Here is a 16,426-nt window from a genome sequence, read left to right as displayed (position 1 = left end):
GGGGAAGGTGGATCCGTCTCGCCAGCAGAAAGGATCAGGCCCCTGCCTCCCTTTCTGGCCCAGGCCAGGGCTGGAGCAGTTCTGCTTTTCGAGGCAGCAACCTGAACGGAGCAGCCAACATCCCCCAGTGCCCCCAAGGGCGACAGGAGCAAAGGGACAAAAATAAACATCCATCAGTCTAAGGCCAAGCCAACCCCAGAGCAAATTCCAGCCAGCTGCTACTGCCTGCCTGTGTCCAGCCCTTGCAAGGTCACTGCAGCAGAACCAGGCAGAGCCAGTCCCAGCCAGAGGATGCTGTGTTTCCCAGTTTCGGGGTAACTGCACCTGGGTTCCCTTGAGGGCACCCACTTCAAGGTTTCCAACTCCCGGTTGTCACCTCTCCTGAGCGAAGACCCACATCTCGCTCTCTCCTGCCTGGGGGTTTTCAGGCTGCAGAGCTCCCTGGATCACGGTCGCGCTCTGCTTGCTCTCCAAGGACTATGACCAGTGTGTCGCCCGCAGATACAAGTCACCACACCGCTGCTGCTGGGCAAGCACCTTTATTCTTCAGGTAAAAGCATTACAGAGCAAACAGATGAAGTCAACAGAATAACCTAGACACAAGCTCAAAAGCTTCCCAGAGCTCAGCCCCAGGCCCAAGATCGGGCTCTGGTAGGTTCAGTCCTTGAAAGCCCACGACTGGGTTTCCCCCCACGGTTGCAAGTTCGTCTGTCTTAGATCTGGAACCAGAGCAGAGATTGGGCAGATCAGCTTTTTTTTTCTTGGCCTCACATCACATGTTTGCATCAGGCAATGAGCTGCTCCGCAGGGCACAGCTTCGAAAGGCTGGGGGCTTTGCAGAACCAGAGTCGGGGGAACTTGCACGAACCTCTCCCTTGGGATTCCCCCAGGGAAATCCACATCTCACTTCTCGTCCCAAAAGGCCCTGCGTGTCTGGCACATTTTCAGCAGAGTCTTGTGAACTCCAAGGTCTCACAGCTGCCTCAAGAGGTGAGGCATATGATCCCGACCCACAATAACACACCCACTCTCTACCTCCTCCCAGGATGTTGCAGGACTTTGCTGTCTCAGCGACACACTTTTCTTGGTGCTCCTATTTTGATACAAAGCAGAGAGACACAATCATATTTTGCAAGGTCGCTCTGTGTGTGCGCGAGGTGGGGGTGGGGGTGGGGGTGGGGGAGGGGGAGCGTGTATGTCTTTTGCTAAGGAATCTCCAAGCACTTCAGCTGGGTTTTACACAAAACCCCTCTCCTGGAGGCAGGGAAATCTCATTAACAGGAAGCACAGGGGAATAGGGAGTCGTGGTCTCCCCACGCCTCCTGCTCTAACCATTAGACAACACTCCTCTCCCTTAACTGGGCAGACAACCCAGGAGCCCTGACTCTTCGTCCTCCCACCAGTAGACCACATTCCTTTCCCAGAGGTGGGGACAGAACCCAGGAGTCCTGACTCCCAGCCTCCTGCTCTAATTCCAAGACAAAACTCTGCCTCACTTCCTCCCACCTCCCGCCAAGGAGCAGATTTGTGGTTCTCTGAAAGTGTGCGTGTCATCCATTTGTTATCGCCCTGCCAGATGGCCTTGACCCCAGATCACTAGTTGCTTCTGCTGACCGGTACCATCGTCAAAAGTTCCACTCCCAGTCACAAGGCAGACGTTGCTGCGCTGTTCCCAGGCCATCAGCCTGATGGATGAATTTAGCAACCCATGTGATTTATGGAGAGGGAAGTAAACAAGGGATGTTTGTGGCAATACACCGCGCTCTGTTCTCACAGTGTTTCCATTGCGAGAGAGCCAGAGTATTAAGGGAAGCTCCTACATTTTGGGGGGTGCTATTTCTCTGTTTCTCCTGAGCGTCCCTGCCACATGACCTAAGGGCTTGTCTACACAAGGGGAAGTTATTCCAGATTAAAGCAGGGAAGCACTATAGATATTCCTATTTCAGAGTAACAGCCGTGTTAGTCTGTGTTCGCAAAAAGAAAAGGAGTACTTGTGGCACCTTAGAGACTAACCAATTTATTAGAGCATGAGCTTTCGTGAGCTACAGCTCACTTCCTCAGATGCATATCGTGGAAACTGCAGCAGGCTTTATATATACACAGAGAATATGAAACAATACCTCCTCCCACCCCACTGTACCAGCAGGACAGTGGGGTGGGAATAGGTATTGTTTCATATTCTCTGTGTATATATAAAGCCTGCTGCAGTTTCCACGATATGCATCTGAGGAAGTGAGCTGTAGCTCACGAAAGCTCATGCTCTAATAAATTGGTTAGTCTCTAAGGTGCCACAAGTACTCCTTTTCTTTTTAGATATTCCTATGTATCTCCCTGTATGGACACGAGAGAGAGTCTTATCCAAAATGAGCTTAATCCACTTCCAAAGCACTCTTACTCTGGAACTGGAAAGTCCACATGAGGAACTATTCTGCAGTAGCTATTCCAGTTAATTTCCCCATGTGGAGAAGTCCTAATTTCTACACTAAGGCCCTGGCAGTGTTCCGGAGTCTTAAAATGGGTTTAACTACAATTTATGCCCACTTTAAGGACTCTTTATGCAGCCACGGTGGTGCAAAGGGGGCATAGTGTCCATGAGAAACAGACCCATTATGCTGAGAACTGTATATTCCCCACAGTCTGTCGGGATCCTGGTATATTCCCCACAGGGCACTTTGATTTAGAAATGCCACTGCCATGCCTCATGGGAGTTGTAGTGTGGGGGGCCTCATGCTCTCATTCTCCTGTGTGGATCAAGCCCCCTGGTGGGACAACATCTCCCACAATGCACAACGGTCACCTCACTGGCCGATCACTGGCTGTACCCGTCCCATGGCCCCGGTGCATCATGGGAAAAGTAGTCTGGCTGGGGACTCCAGCCATACAGCAGAATGGGGCCATGAGGCAGCCAAACTGTAAACCCCATGAGGCAACGCGGTAGCATTTCCCATTCAATTTTTTTTCCAGTTTGCGGCGGACATATTTTTATTTTCGGGTGTTAGGGTTTTTTGACCAAAAAGTTGAAAATTTCCACACGAAACCTACTATCAACGCCCCCGCCTGCCCTACATTCATTTCTGTCCAAAAACAAGGTTGTTTGGAAATTTTTCAGCCAGCCCGATGTGTAGCATACCTTCCCCCCACACCCAAAAGCTCTCCTGAGGGTCCAGACAGAGGCCAAATCCCCTTTCATTTAGCCTGGCTGCTCGCAGGGGACAGCGCCATTACAGACTGCCCCAGGTCCGCCCCAGCCCACAGCCATCCCACAATGCACGGAGATGCCTTTAGTCTCCCCGAATGCCCTGTGGGATAGATACCCAGAGGGCATCGCAGCTAGACCAGCGCTAGTGTGGATAAACCCACCGCTGGCCAGGACAGCAGTCTGAACACATTTCTGAAGCTCTGTGCTCGGAAACCAGTTCCACTCAACTAGCTCCATTAGGAACAGTTCTGCGGTGTAGACGCAGCCTGAGATCCATCCTAACCACAACACTCACCTGGCCTAGGTGAGCTGCTCAGAGGGGCCAGCTGGGACCACTCGGATCTGATCATAGATGGTGGTGACCAGTGGTCTCTCGCTCGGGCAGCCAGGGTCCTAAGAGAACAAGAAAAAAGAAACTAATTTGTTGTCTTGTCTTTGTTGGTTAGTTATACTGAACTGGAAATGGCCCTTAGGGGCTGGGTGTGTGTCCCTGAGTTCAGTAGCTGCATAGATCATAGAATATCAGGGTTGGAAGGGACCTCAGGAGGTCATCTAGTCCAACCCCCTGCTCAAAGCAGGACCAATCCCCAATTTTTGCCCCAGATCCCAAATGGCCCCCTGAAGGATTGAACTCACAACCCTGGGTTTAGCAGGCCAATGCTCAAACCACTGAGCTATCCCTCCCCCTTGGAATTCTCTCAATGAAGAGGGAATTCCACAATGAGTCACAGTCATTTATCCCCTTGCCAGACACACTATAAATAAGACCATTTTTCTCTTCGAGGAACAATGATCTTGTGTCTAAGGGGAATCATGGGCAACAGGAAATACCCTCAGTCATACTGGGCTAAGTCTTTACTCAGAGTTTGCTCAGTCCTCACTCACTGCAACTCCTTTTGCTGTCAGTGGGAGTTTTCCCTAAGTAAAAATTGTAGCTTATGTAGAAATTTCAGTTTTGCCCACTACTGAAATGCAGCCACCTCTGGGGTGGGGTGTGGCAGCTGTTTCGTATCACACAGCAACACAGTACAGGGATCGCTTGCTCAGCTCTGAAATGCAGCCACCTCTGGGGTGGGGTGTGGCAGCTGTTTAACAACCACACAGCAAAACTGCTCAGTAGCTTAGGACGGGAAGTGAAGAAGACACCCCTATCTCTGAAACAGCAGGGAGAGTTTCGGAGGCAGAAGGGAGTTACTAAAATACACGGATACATAAATAACAGACTGGAGATAGGAGCAAGACTGACACCCTTCCTGGTGTGCGTCATTTACCAGAAGCCGCTATCTCTGTAGGGAAACAACAGCTGGCAACTTCGATATCATCTTGCTGCAGCTCAGGATGCTGCTTGACTCTCCAGCAAACAAGGCTGAGTAATATCGTGCAGGGTCACAGCCCTGTCGGTGCAATTTCCTGCGGTTACCGAGGTGTCAGGTAATTTGAAACAAAAATTGCAAGCAAAGTAGAAAGGCCTGAAGGCCAGAGCGGAGGTGCTCAGAGTCAGAGGTGCTGCAGATTGCCCGAGTGGGCTGGCCGGGTCACCCCGAGACCAGGAGACCATGTGCTGCTGTGGGGTGCCATGGGGCCAGTGTGATGCAAGTCCACAAGCTGTTCACTCATTAAGCCCAGCCTTGGCTTTGCTTTCCGCTAGAGGTGCCGGGGCCCTAAGAGAGAACTGAAGGCTGCAGGAGAACTCCCCCCCGAAGGGAACTCACCTGGTCGTTCCCCTCCGGAGGGCTCCTCCTCTTGATCTCAGCATAGTGGGGCTCTGAAGGACATTCCTCCTCTGGGATCGTGGGGACAGCAGCTTAGGGGAGAATGTGGGACAGATCATTATCCTACACTGAGAGGCTGTGGGGACCCCGCCGGGTCTGGGGATGCGGTGACCACGTCCCAGCACTAATAATCCCCACTGAGGGCCAGATAATAATTATCTTCCTTTACAGATGGGGAAACTGAGGCACAGAGGAGGGCAGTGACTTGCATGAGGTCACCCAGCAGGTCAGGGAATAGAAGCACAGGTCTCCTGAATCCCAGTCGAGTGCGCTATCCATAAGGCCACACTGCCTCCCGGATTCTGCTCTCACTTACCCTGGCCTAACTCTGAAGTCAGTCCAGCGACTCTGATGAATTGACCCTTTCAAGGGCAGCCATGCAACTACTGCAGACTTGCCCCAGCGTAGCTGAGATCAGAGCTTGCCTCTTTGTGTCCCTCTCCCCTGGGATCCTGCCCAGTCTTGGGCATGTTAGACCCAGGCCAGCTGCATGGGGGAGTTTTCCCTTCTGAGCAAGGACAATACTGATACTGGCCTGTCTCACAGGGACTGCTGTAGCAATGTATGCCACGGATGGTTGTGTGGCAGCTGCCAACTTGGCTGTCACACCAGCGATTGAACCGAGGACCTATAGAGCTAAAAGCCAGCATTGTTACAGGTTCATCAGAGCGGCTGTACTGGGTCAGACCAATGGCCCAGCTAGCCCAGCATCCTGTCTCTGACAGTGGCCGGTGCCAGACGCTTGAGAGGGAATGAACAGAACGGGAGAACTGTGGAGTGACCCAGCCCCTGTCATCCAGTCCCCGCTTCTGGCATTAGTTTGAGCTAAAGTTCTCCAGGAGGAGCCGTAACAGAGTCTGTAGATGTACAGAGAGGGCCCGGCCCCACACTCCCCCCTGTGGGTTACACATGCAAAACGCTCCGTGAAATGCATGATACAAAGTGCTATTAATTTAAACAAATCTTGAATGGAAATGTTAACACAATGCCTGCCGTGACTACCAGCTGTAACCCTTTAGTAGCCCCATTGGCTATGGTACAACTCCTCTCACCAGTCAGCATTACACCGAGCAATAAGCATTCGTAGATTGACCCCCCATCATGGATTGTCCAGCAGTTTAGAACCTATGATTTTCACCTCCAAAACACAATAGTCTCCCACTTGAGCTAAAGGAGTTACTCCAGTAGCTGGTAGCAGTAGAAGGTTTTTATGAACCATCCATTAGAGAAGGAGGCAACACACACTTTACATGTATGTTACATGTGCCAGATTGGACCTTGACTATATAACATTCAAGAAAAGAGAATCAACAGTGTAACCATAAAATACAGGAAAGTGTGGGAGGGGAAAGTGGCTGGCAGAATTACTCATGAATAAGTTAATAATCAGCAATTATTTATTTGTGACCCATCAGCTGACTGGGGCCATTAGTGTTTCTGTAAGAAGGAAGTTACCTACCTCGGCCGACTGGCTTTTTCCTCCTTTTCTTCCACAGCCACATCCCGACACAGGCTGCTGTGACGACGATCAGCCCAACGCACAGAGGCCCCATCCACATGGCTGTGTCTGTGCCTTTGTCTGCGACGACAGATCAGAAACACATGACGTGGTGCCCAGCTCGACGCCGACCAGGAAAATACAGGACAAGGCCACGTTCCCAGAACATGGCTGCGTGTGGGAAGAAGGGCTCTTTGTCTAGCACTTGATCCCACGCCTGTGGTACCCATTCTATTGGCTCCAGCGGACTTTGGATCCAGACCATCTGGCCAGGTGCTTTATAAATAAGACACCAAGGTCCTTGCCCTAAAGCGCTGGCAATCTGAATACATGCCAGAGCGGTACGTTTTAAGGCCAGAATGGACCAATAGGATCACATAGGCCGACTTCCTGACCCGTGACCTAAAACTCAGGCTTCTTAGCGTATGTCTACACCGCAGTTCAAAACCCGCGGCTGGCCCGTGCCAGCTGACTCAGCTCGCAGGGCTCGGGCTGTGGGGTTGTTTAACCGCAGCATAGACATCCGGGCTCGGGGTAGAGTCCGGGCTCTGGGACCCTGCGAGGTGGGAGAGTCCCATAGCCTAAGACAGAAAGTCTCCTCTGCAATAAAAAGGCCCCTAGCCCGAGCCCGGGAGTCCGAGTCAGCTGGCCCGGGCTAGCTTGGGTTTCTAGCTGCAGTGTAGACACACCCAAAGTGCCAGGGCAGCCGCGCCTTAGCTGAGGTTTCTGCAGAGGGGGATTGGCTGCGTGCATTGTTGTGACCTCCTCTGCTGGAGGAAACAGGATTCGTGTGCAGTCTTTAAATAAATAAATGATACTGGAAAATACCCAGGCTCCGCCTCATTGATTTCTCACAAGAAGCTGTCCTGCCAGACCCTGAATTCTGCTGCTGCTCGGCAGAGGGGCGACGCTATATTAAGTAATAAAAGGCAAGGTTGGGACAGGCTGTAAATCCCTCACCTCCGCTTTGGCAGATGCTCTGCAGGTCAGGAGAGACGCTCTTCTGGTCGACAGGGTTGCTGGCCATGCAGGTGAAGGTAGAGTTCGGGGGGTTGGGCTGCAGAGACAGGTGGAGGGTCCTGCCATCAGGGGAGAGCTGGTACCGCTCAGAATTGCCCAGGCCTCGGGGTGGGTTCCCTTTCCTCCAGGAGATGTTAACCTCTTCCCTGCCAGACACCTGACACTGCAGAGTGACGTTGCACCCATCGGCCGTGCTGGAGACTGAGTGACTCTTTATCTCCGGCTCTGGCACAGGCTCTGTGTTTCAATCACAAAGAAAACCCAGAATCCCAGCAATGCTCGAGAAGTCGTCTACTCCAACCCCGGCACTAAGGCAGGGCCACGTCAGCCTAGACCAGGCCAGACTGAGCCCACTTTTCGTCTCCTACCTCCAGTGGACACAAGAACAATTGATCCCTGCCTCTTTGTCACAGCCCTTCACATGTTTGAAGACTATTAGGTTCCCCCAAACCTCCGTCTTCCTTTCCCAGGACTAGACATGCCCAGTGTTTTTAACCTTTCCTCATTTTCTGAACCTTTTGTCATTTTAGATATTCTCCTCTGGACTCTCTCCAGTTGGTCCGTGTCTTTCCTAAAGTGCGGCGCCCCGACCTGGACACGGGACTCCAGCTGAGGTTTTCCAGTGCTCGATAGAGCGGGACAGGGACGTCCCGGGTCTGGCCTACGACGCTCCTGTTCATACACCCCAGAGGGATGTCAGCCCTTTTCACAACTGCATCACACCACTGACCCATATGCAGTTTGTGATCAACTCTAAGCCCAGCTCAGCAGTTCTGCCACCCAGCCAGTGAGTCCCCATTCTGCAGCGGCTTTTCCCTTCCTACGTGAAGGCAGGCCCTGCAGGTGACAGAGCTGCCCGAGTGCCAGCGGGCAAGTCACCCTCCATGTCCAAACAATGGCAGGATGAACCGGCAGGGCTCGATTCACACCAGCTGGGCCGAGCTGTGCTGAGCTGTGCTGAGCTATCAGAGCCGGATACTCCCCGAGCAGGATTAACCCCTGCAGGAGGGCAGGCGAGCTTCCATCGTCCTCTGCCCCCAGGGACTCCCCGCAAGTAGAAGGAGCTGTAAGCCCCACCAGTGGCTCCACTGAGACCCACTCCGGGAGAGGCTACATCCATGCTCCCCTGGCTCTCCCTAGCATGTTGCCCCGTACTGGGTGCTACTGGCCACCTACGATCCCCACCCTGGAGCGGGTAACAGCCTATTGCACCTTCCCATTGCTGCAACCTTCCCCCTGGTAAAATTTCTCTTGCTGCGGCCCTGGCACCCGCTCTGTGCCAGCTTGGTTAACGTACCCTCCACTGCGGGGAATGGAATCGACAACAGCTCTAGCTCCCTGTCGTTCCACGGGCAGGAGCCCAGCGAGCTCCCAGTGGGCCCGGGGAAGGCAGAGTCTGACCAGCCGCAAAGCGATGGAGTCCCCGGGGTATCACTTGGCCGAGGGGTCAGTGGAAAAGGGAGGGGAGCTGACTCATCCCACAAACCACATATGTGTGTCCCAAAGTAACTGGCCAAATTGTCCTTGTGGGGTGTTGGTAGCCCATCTTGGGACCCCGTGAGCGCTGGGCGTTTGGCTAGGATGGAGGGGAAGGGTGATTGCGGCTAACGCAGACAATTGGGGTCAGATTCATAACCCAGATGTACCCCCAGCCACTCTCCCAGCTGCCAAGGCCAGGCAGGGCTCTGCTCACAGGATACTGCCCCACACCAAGGGCAGCGGCTCAGATGACCTGGGCGTAAGCTCAGGATGGGTGGATGAATAGGGAGGATCATAGACTAATGCTAGATACAGAGACAGAGCGATGGATAGTCAAACCCCTGCACATGGTCCCTTCTGACCTTGGTGTCTATGGGTCTATCAAGATCATCTAGTGGGACCTCCTGCCCATCGCAGGCCACACAACCTCTCCTGGAAAGACCCCTAACCTCTGGCTGAGTTAATGATGGGTAAATAGACAGCTGATACGTAGGTAAATAGACTTTTCTTTTCCCCTTTTCCTCACTGCACTAAAGTTTTATTGCCCATCAAGAGCCATAATTTGTTTCAATTCACAGATGGCAGGCTTGTTCTGTGTTTCTAAATGTGGGTTTTATGGAAACTGATAAGCTTATTTGCATTAGAAACATACAGGAAGATTACAAAGAAGTTCAACAGAGATGGGCCAAAACCTGATCCCGGAGTCTGAACCCCTTTGAGTTTCGGAGACTCAGTGTGAATCACTGGATTCATCCTCGTCTCTCTGATTTTGGTTCTAGGTTGGACCCTATAAGGAAAAAGGGCCTATTTCCCAATCCTCATTCAGACACAATCAAAATCCATCAGGAACAGCCAGTCCGGTGAGATTTTGGCCCAAGATGGCAGAAATCTCTCTGAATGTCTTATCTCACTGGATTTCATCCACGCTGGCCTGAAACATGAGAACGGCCCAGCTGAACAGCCCATCCTGACGTGGCCTGGAATCTATGGCACCTCTTGTGGAGACAGGACTGGGTTGTGAGAGATATGAAGGGGATATTTTAGAGATGCTGCTGCACCTGGACAAACCCTGTGGTTCCCCTTAAGCCCTATTTTGAAGGCGTAAACGGTGCAGAGACCTCGTGCTGGTTGCACTGCACAGGGGTGAATTGCACCAACGTGCACAAAATCAGAGCTTCAGCCGTACCCTAGTATTTCTGGAAACTGGGTTACAGCTAAGAAACCGATTTGTCGTCACTTACCATAGACCGTGAGGAGAAAGGCCTGTTCCTCCACAGTTGCTGGTACGATCTTAACCCGGGCCTCATAAACTCCGCTATCGCCCAGCTCCAGAGCCTTGATCCTCAGCGAGGTCTCGTACATTTCTAGCCTCTGCTGAAATCTGTCGCTGGGATCCGGTCGCTCAAACTTCTCCCCATTGAACTCAGCCAGCTGGATCGTCGCACCTGTCCCAGCCTTAAAGCTCCATTCGATTTTTTTCACCTTTTTCCCGGGGGATAGATCCACAGACAGCACGGCCGATCCTCCCAGAGTCCCATTCACCTGCCGGTCAGGAGTCAGTTCTTGGCCAATTATGATGCCTAAAAAAATGCAAAACCAACCAGAAACAACCAAGCCTCCACCAAAAAGGATTGTGATATTTTATCAGGATGATGCTGAAGATGAACAGCTAAAGCTGTCACTTTCTTTTATAACGCTTTGGAATAAAACACAGGGCTGACAGGCACGTGGAGGACAAGAACGAAGGAGTTAACAGAATATTATATCCCTTCACCAGGTATTTCTTACGGATAAAGGCACCAACAGGTTGTGAGTGGTGAGAACATTTCATTCACACCCACCCACATAATTTCACATTCATCCTTAAATATAACTTAGGCTCTCCTCAGGTTTTTAAATGGTATTTGGTAACCAGGAATAGTTTGTTCTCTGCAACAGAACCTATCCTTTTTATATGCCAACAAAGGGTTTAATCTATTGCAGCCATCTCACGAATTGTCGGTAACCAATATCCACGTTTTTCCCTTGTAGTCTGTAGTGTCATTTTTGTTTCCCTTTTAATTTGATATCCAAGGTAATTCTGCTGGTGTTAAACACACCTCGTCTCCCCACCAGTGTAAAAGGCCCTGGGCATATTATCTTGCTACACACATTTGTTCTTGGTGGTGTCCTTCCGTCGTCTCCCTAATTAACTACTGCGATTCCAGTGGGAAGGAGGCTCCTTCTTCACTGACTTCCTCCCCTAAACTACTGCTGTGTTGCTGTGCGCTGTTGAACAGCTGCCCCGCTCCACCTCAGAAGTGGTCGCATTACAGTGATGGGTTCTTCGTTATTATTATTTCTATTTCAGCAGCACCTAGCAGCCCCAGTTGAGACCAGGGCCCTATTGTGCTAAGTGCTGTATGTACTGACAGACAGTCCCTGCCCCAGAGAATGTGGAGACTGGGGAGGGAGGGAGGCAGATTTTCAGACAAGCTCTGTATGTTGGGAGCAGAGCTCTTGTGAAAAATCCAGTCCTGTAGGTCCTGAATCTAGAGCCTTCCCCACATGCCTCTCCTTCCTCCCATAAAGGACCAATTTCTACCTATAGGCCCAAATCACCTCACCCTTACGCAGGCAAAGCTGCCGTTAACTTGACTCTTAAGGGGAGCTTTGCCTGAGTAAGAACTGCAGGACTTGGCCCGTATTTTATAAAGAGCATTGAGATGAAACTGGCTGTATGAAAAGTAAGGTCTTCGTGAATTTCAGTCTCATCTGAGCCAGTGTTCTTTGTTTGCCATGCTGCCCTTTGAGGGAGAAGCGACAGATGCGATTGTATATTAAAAGGAAGATCAGGTGACCACATCACAGCGTTTATGCTGCATTAACTCTTCCAGTGGCCAAAATTATAAGCTGCTTGTTTCCTGTATTGCAGAGACATTTCTGCGCTCAGAGTCAGGAGAGGTGGGGGTTTGTGGGGGTTGGGTTGTGTTTTTCTCCCCCTTACTGGCCACTGGTAATTTCTTCTCAGCCTCAGCTCAGTTATTTGAATTCCCCCACCCCCACCCCGTGGAAACTGATCTTGATCTCCAACCGAGGGCGATTTGGTTTGCAAAGCACAAGCTGAAATGGCTAGCCAAATGCACGACCAAAAAAAACCGCACACAGTACGTGATAGAAGCACACGCAGCATGTGTGTCCTTGCATGAGATGCATAGATTTACTACTTGGGAGAGTGCAAACTTGCTTCCCCCTCTCCAAAATATTCGTTTCGCTGTCTGGAAAAGGGCCGGGGCTTGAATCTCATAGAGGGCATGGTGTTCACTGCAAAATAGCTATCTACCTGTACAGATATAGGTAGACAGCTATAGATAGCTAGATGTGTTCTTACCTCGGCTTTTCACTCTGGTTAGCAGTGTGTTGAGCCCCAGGCTGCCCTGCTGCGTTAACCCCAGATAAAAGCAGAGTTGCCGTGTGTTCACTGCTATTTTAACCAGAGTTAGATCAGCTGAGTTCAGTACACACCTTTCGGGCCGGATTTAGGGGCAGGCGACCATCTGGGGTGCCGGGCTAGGGGGCGCTGGGCTTGGGGGGCTGTTTTTGTTATTAGCGACAAAAGGGGAAAATAGAACGTTTGAAGTAAAATGTTTCGGGTGTTCTGTAGGTAGATTCATTTGTCATGTTAGGCCATTTCAGTTAGTCTTAAAATGAAGAAATTTCTATAAACGTAGAGGAAATGAATATTTTTTAATTTGCTTATATATGGCATGAATAAATACAGATTTACAGAACCTGGTGTGCAAATTTATCATCCTACATGACAAGGATAAATCATGCATGCAAATCGTGCAGTCATGAAATGGGCTGCAAACGCCATACAAAACAAGGCATTCAAAAGTTTAACACATGGGGGGGGGGGGCGCCGAAGACGCTCCTCGCCTGGGGTGCTGTCTGGTCTAGGGCCAGCCCTGTGCAGTGAAGCCATACGCTTACACTGAAGCCACTTGACCCTGCTCTAGATGTAGAAAGGGACCTTCAAATTGGCACAAATATAATCTACCCTAATTTGAATGTCTCTCGATGCGGCTGGAGCGGAGTAAAGGGGCCAGGTTGCGTCTACACTGGAGCTGAAGATGTGAAGTCCAGCTCGAGCAGCCCTACCTGCGCTAGCCCAGAGCAAGCTAGCAGCGTGGCTGACCGCACAGGGTTCACAGTGTGGATTTCAGACGGGATCCCACACGGGCCGCGCCCAGGCAGCTTCACGGCTGTTTTTAGTGCATCAGCTTGATCACAGCTAGCGTAGGTACATCCACCCGAGCCTCCAGCTCCAGGGCACATCTACACAGCAAACAAAACCCGGCAGGAGCAAGTCTCAGAGCCTGGAACAACTGACCCGGGCACTCTGGGGCATTCAAACTCCAGGTCCCGCTACGTCTAACTGGGTCCACCTAGATACAAATGAGAGGCTGTGTTGTATCAGTGTGTTCCGGCACACTGATAAGAGGGATAACCAATGATCTTACATAAGCTCTAAAATGAGGCAGTTTTTACACCTGGCTGGAGGCCGTGGTGATGGGCAGCATATTAAAGAGGAAGAATGCGGCGGAGTAAGAAGCGTGCATGCCAGCCAAACCTTGGCTGGATACATGATCCTTTTCCTATAGACACGCTTCTCTTGCCCTCGGGTTACACAATGAACTTTAAGTCTGCAAGGAACAGAGCTGGAGCCAGAGGCCACGTCTACACGGGATACTGGCTGGTGCATAATAATGCGGACACAGCTGATAGCCGCAAAACGGCGCTTTTGCAGGTATCACCTATTCCACCGTTCCTGAACCAAACCAGATATACTGGTAAAACTGCGTCTACACCAGTGGCTTTTGTAGGTCAGGGATCACCCCCTCCTCCCACCCCGACTGACAGAACTGTGTGCGCAGAACTGGGCCCACCTGTGGTGTAGATATAGGCTGATGCTTTGTCTGCACTGGGGATTTGCCCCAGCTCCAGTCCCTGGCATAGATGCATCACTGCAAAGGCAGGCAAAGCCACTACTTGCCCTGGTATCATTTAGCCCTGCTAGGAACTAGGGTGAACAGCATTGGTGTAAATGGTATATAACGGTTGGCCCAGCCTACGGGCAGGGTTTGCCAGTTTCAAGTCACCCTGGTGATCTGGGGGGAATTCAGGGCAGTCTGCTGGCTGGAGTCAGTGCAAATCCCCCAGTGTGAACCAAAATTTACTTTCTTTTAATGAAAGAGCAGTTCTCCAGCAATCATATCACTTGCTATACGAAGCTCACTCGTGCTGGTCACAAGTAGCAATATTATAAGATAACGATTGAAATAATTATGTAAATTAGACTGGCGCCAGCTAAACACGGGGTGTCCGACGCCAGATCTCAGCCAGGGGAGTCCAGCAAATGACGTTCGATTTCTCTCTCTTTCTCCTTTCGTACTACATAGTGTCAAATACGATTTAGGAGCTGCTGGGTTTTTTAACTCCCAGCTCTGTTATTAGGGTGTCCTCATTTAAGATCCGCTTGTCCAATTTGCTTCCAATGTAGAAGAAAAATCCTACCTTAATCCTAGAGCTAACTCACCCGGTTTGAGACCGAGAGGACTTTTTCTGCATTTCAGGGAGTGTGAAATGATATGATCACAGTTTTCTGAATATAGTTTTTGACCAGTTTTTATTCTTGCTATAATTTCCTCATGGATGGATGCATGGATGGAAGAAAAAAAAAGACAAAGAAAGACTCTGTAATGGAAACTCAGTTGTAACCTTAACTACGGAGTCCTATCACTCCATAATTTAACAGACCAGATAAACTTTTCCATCTTTAGCCTCCTCTTCCCATGTAGCAGCATGGAAAGAGCAGAAAGAGCAAACCCTGTAAGCTTCGAACCTGTGATCTAGACATTTGCCAATCTCAGGGGTAAAACATCTTTTATCAAATGAAGAAAACACCGGTTAAAATTTCTTTGCTTCTTAAATGTTTCTATGACCAAATTACAAGACCAGTGAGTAACATTAATCCAAAAATATATTCAGAAAATGTGAGAGGATTATTTTAAAGCCTTTATGATTTATTCTGTAGGTTTCCCTTCCCGTCAGTACTACACACATCTGGATGCCCCAGGACTTGGTTTAATTGTCCTAGGAGCAGTTTTAAGACAAAGTACATCAAAATCTAGGTGTACGAATAGCACGTGAGGTGTTTAGACAGAGACAGACAGGCATTCTCTAGCAGTCTGTACATTTGTAACTCCCAGATCCTTTAAACTTGTTGTTTCTCTCGCACTTTCCAAACGTACCCATCTTCTGGCATTCTACGGAAAGCTATTTTTTTTAAAGGGCAGCAGTGGAACAGAATAAAGAATAAATACAACACTGATATGAACCTTCTGGCTTATTTTTGGATCTCTGCTTACTATGGCTGGTCTTGCAAACCTCTCTAGATTTACTGTATATACGACAGCTTTCAAAACCATAAAGTACCTAGAGCTTTTGAGCACATTAATGCAAACAAATAAGTGAACTGAATAAATCCACAGGAAAATCCAAATGGGTTACAGGCATGAAAAAGCAGCACAGATCAACCCCCTTTCATCCTCACAGCCAGTGAAAAAATGAACAGTGCACAGAAATCAAGGTTTTCCAAGGTCTTGGGTTACTTTTGTTTGACACTTGTCAGAAGATTTTTTGATTGATAAGATTCCAACTTCCCTCTCCAATGTTTCATGCCACTTGCCCTGCCTGCTTTCTAAATCCCTAGAACTAAAATTCATTTGGTGACAAAAGAGTTACAAACTAGTGAGCATTTTAAATAGGTTTAGTGACTCCCCAGATATTACTTACCAAATAATTATTCCGATAATATTCACCAACAGTCACTGACCAGTCACTTCTCCCCCTTGATTCTAAACTATTGCACATATACACACAGTAGCTGCTCTGAGTGCATGCACACAGGATAATTTGCTAAAGAATCTACTTACCCCCTGCAACCCTATGGTTAATGACACCTTGAATCTCCAGTACTTTACTACTGAAGAAAACCTCCTGCTTCCCTGCCTACCTGTGGGTCTTTCCCTTGTGCTGGTAGATTTTAAGCCAGTGATTAGTCACTTACCTGCCAAGAAACTGATCAGTAGCAGTAGCAGGAATGGGACAGAGGGGCGTCTCACCTCCATGTCCTCATCACTGCCTGTAGCTGAAACAATGCAATCTGAGCTGCGAATACAGGGGGAAGTGCAGCACATAGGACACACCCTGCCCTTCTCGCCCATTAGACAAACACGGGGGTGGTCTTGGAATATGCATAAATAAATAAAATGGCTAGCAAGTCGTTAACCAAGTGTGCAGATCAGACTGCCAGCCACCAAGCCATTCAGAATTGGACCTCATCACTTATGAGCCATGCCACATTATTGTACCCTGTCTTAAGTAAAGTGATCATCAGTCTCACGCAGATGGGAC

At 49.8% G+C, this 16,426-nt stretch overlaps 1 protein-coding gene across 2 annotated transcripts; it reads right to left on the bottom strand.

Moving 5' to 3' along the window:
• Window positions 1–523: 523 nt before the first annotated feature.
• Window positions 524–16,212, bottom strand: LOC311512758 (CD48 antigen-like). 2 transcript variants are annotated; one of them, XM_084614105.1, is made up of 7 exons: window positions 16,080–16,212; window positions 10,210–10,548; window positions 7,430–7,726; window positions 6,431–6,550; window positions 4,912–5,003; window positions 3,495–3,592; window positions 524–1,093 (listed from the first exon to the last, which is right to left on the bottom strand). In XM_084614105.1, the coding sequence occupies exons 1-6, from the start codon at window positions 16,207–16,209 to the stop codon at window positions 3,500–3,502; spliced, it is 1,071 nt and encodes a 356-aa protein (XP_084470231.1). In that variant the 5' UTR covers window positions 16,210–16,212; the 3' UTR covers window positions 524–1,093; window positions 3,495–3,499. The 2 variants fall into 2 exon arrangements, with proteins under 2 accessions (XP_084470231.1, XP_084470232.1); XM_084614106.1 differs by having other exon boundaries at window positions 524–719.
• Window positions 16,213–16,426: the final 214 nt, after the last annotated feature.

This window comes from Lepidochelys olivacea (assembly GCF_965140295.1).
Source record: "Lepidochelys olivacea isolate rLepOli2 genome assembly, chromosome: 24".
Taxonomy (NCBI): Eukaryota; Metazoa; Chordata; order Testudines; family Cheloniidae; genus Lepidochelys; species Lepidochelys olivacea.
Note: the sequence above shows the minus strand (reverse complement) of the source record. Positions and strands in the feature narration are given on the sequence as shown.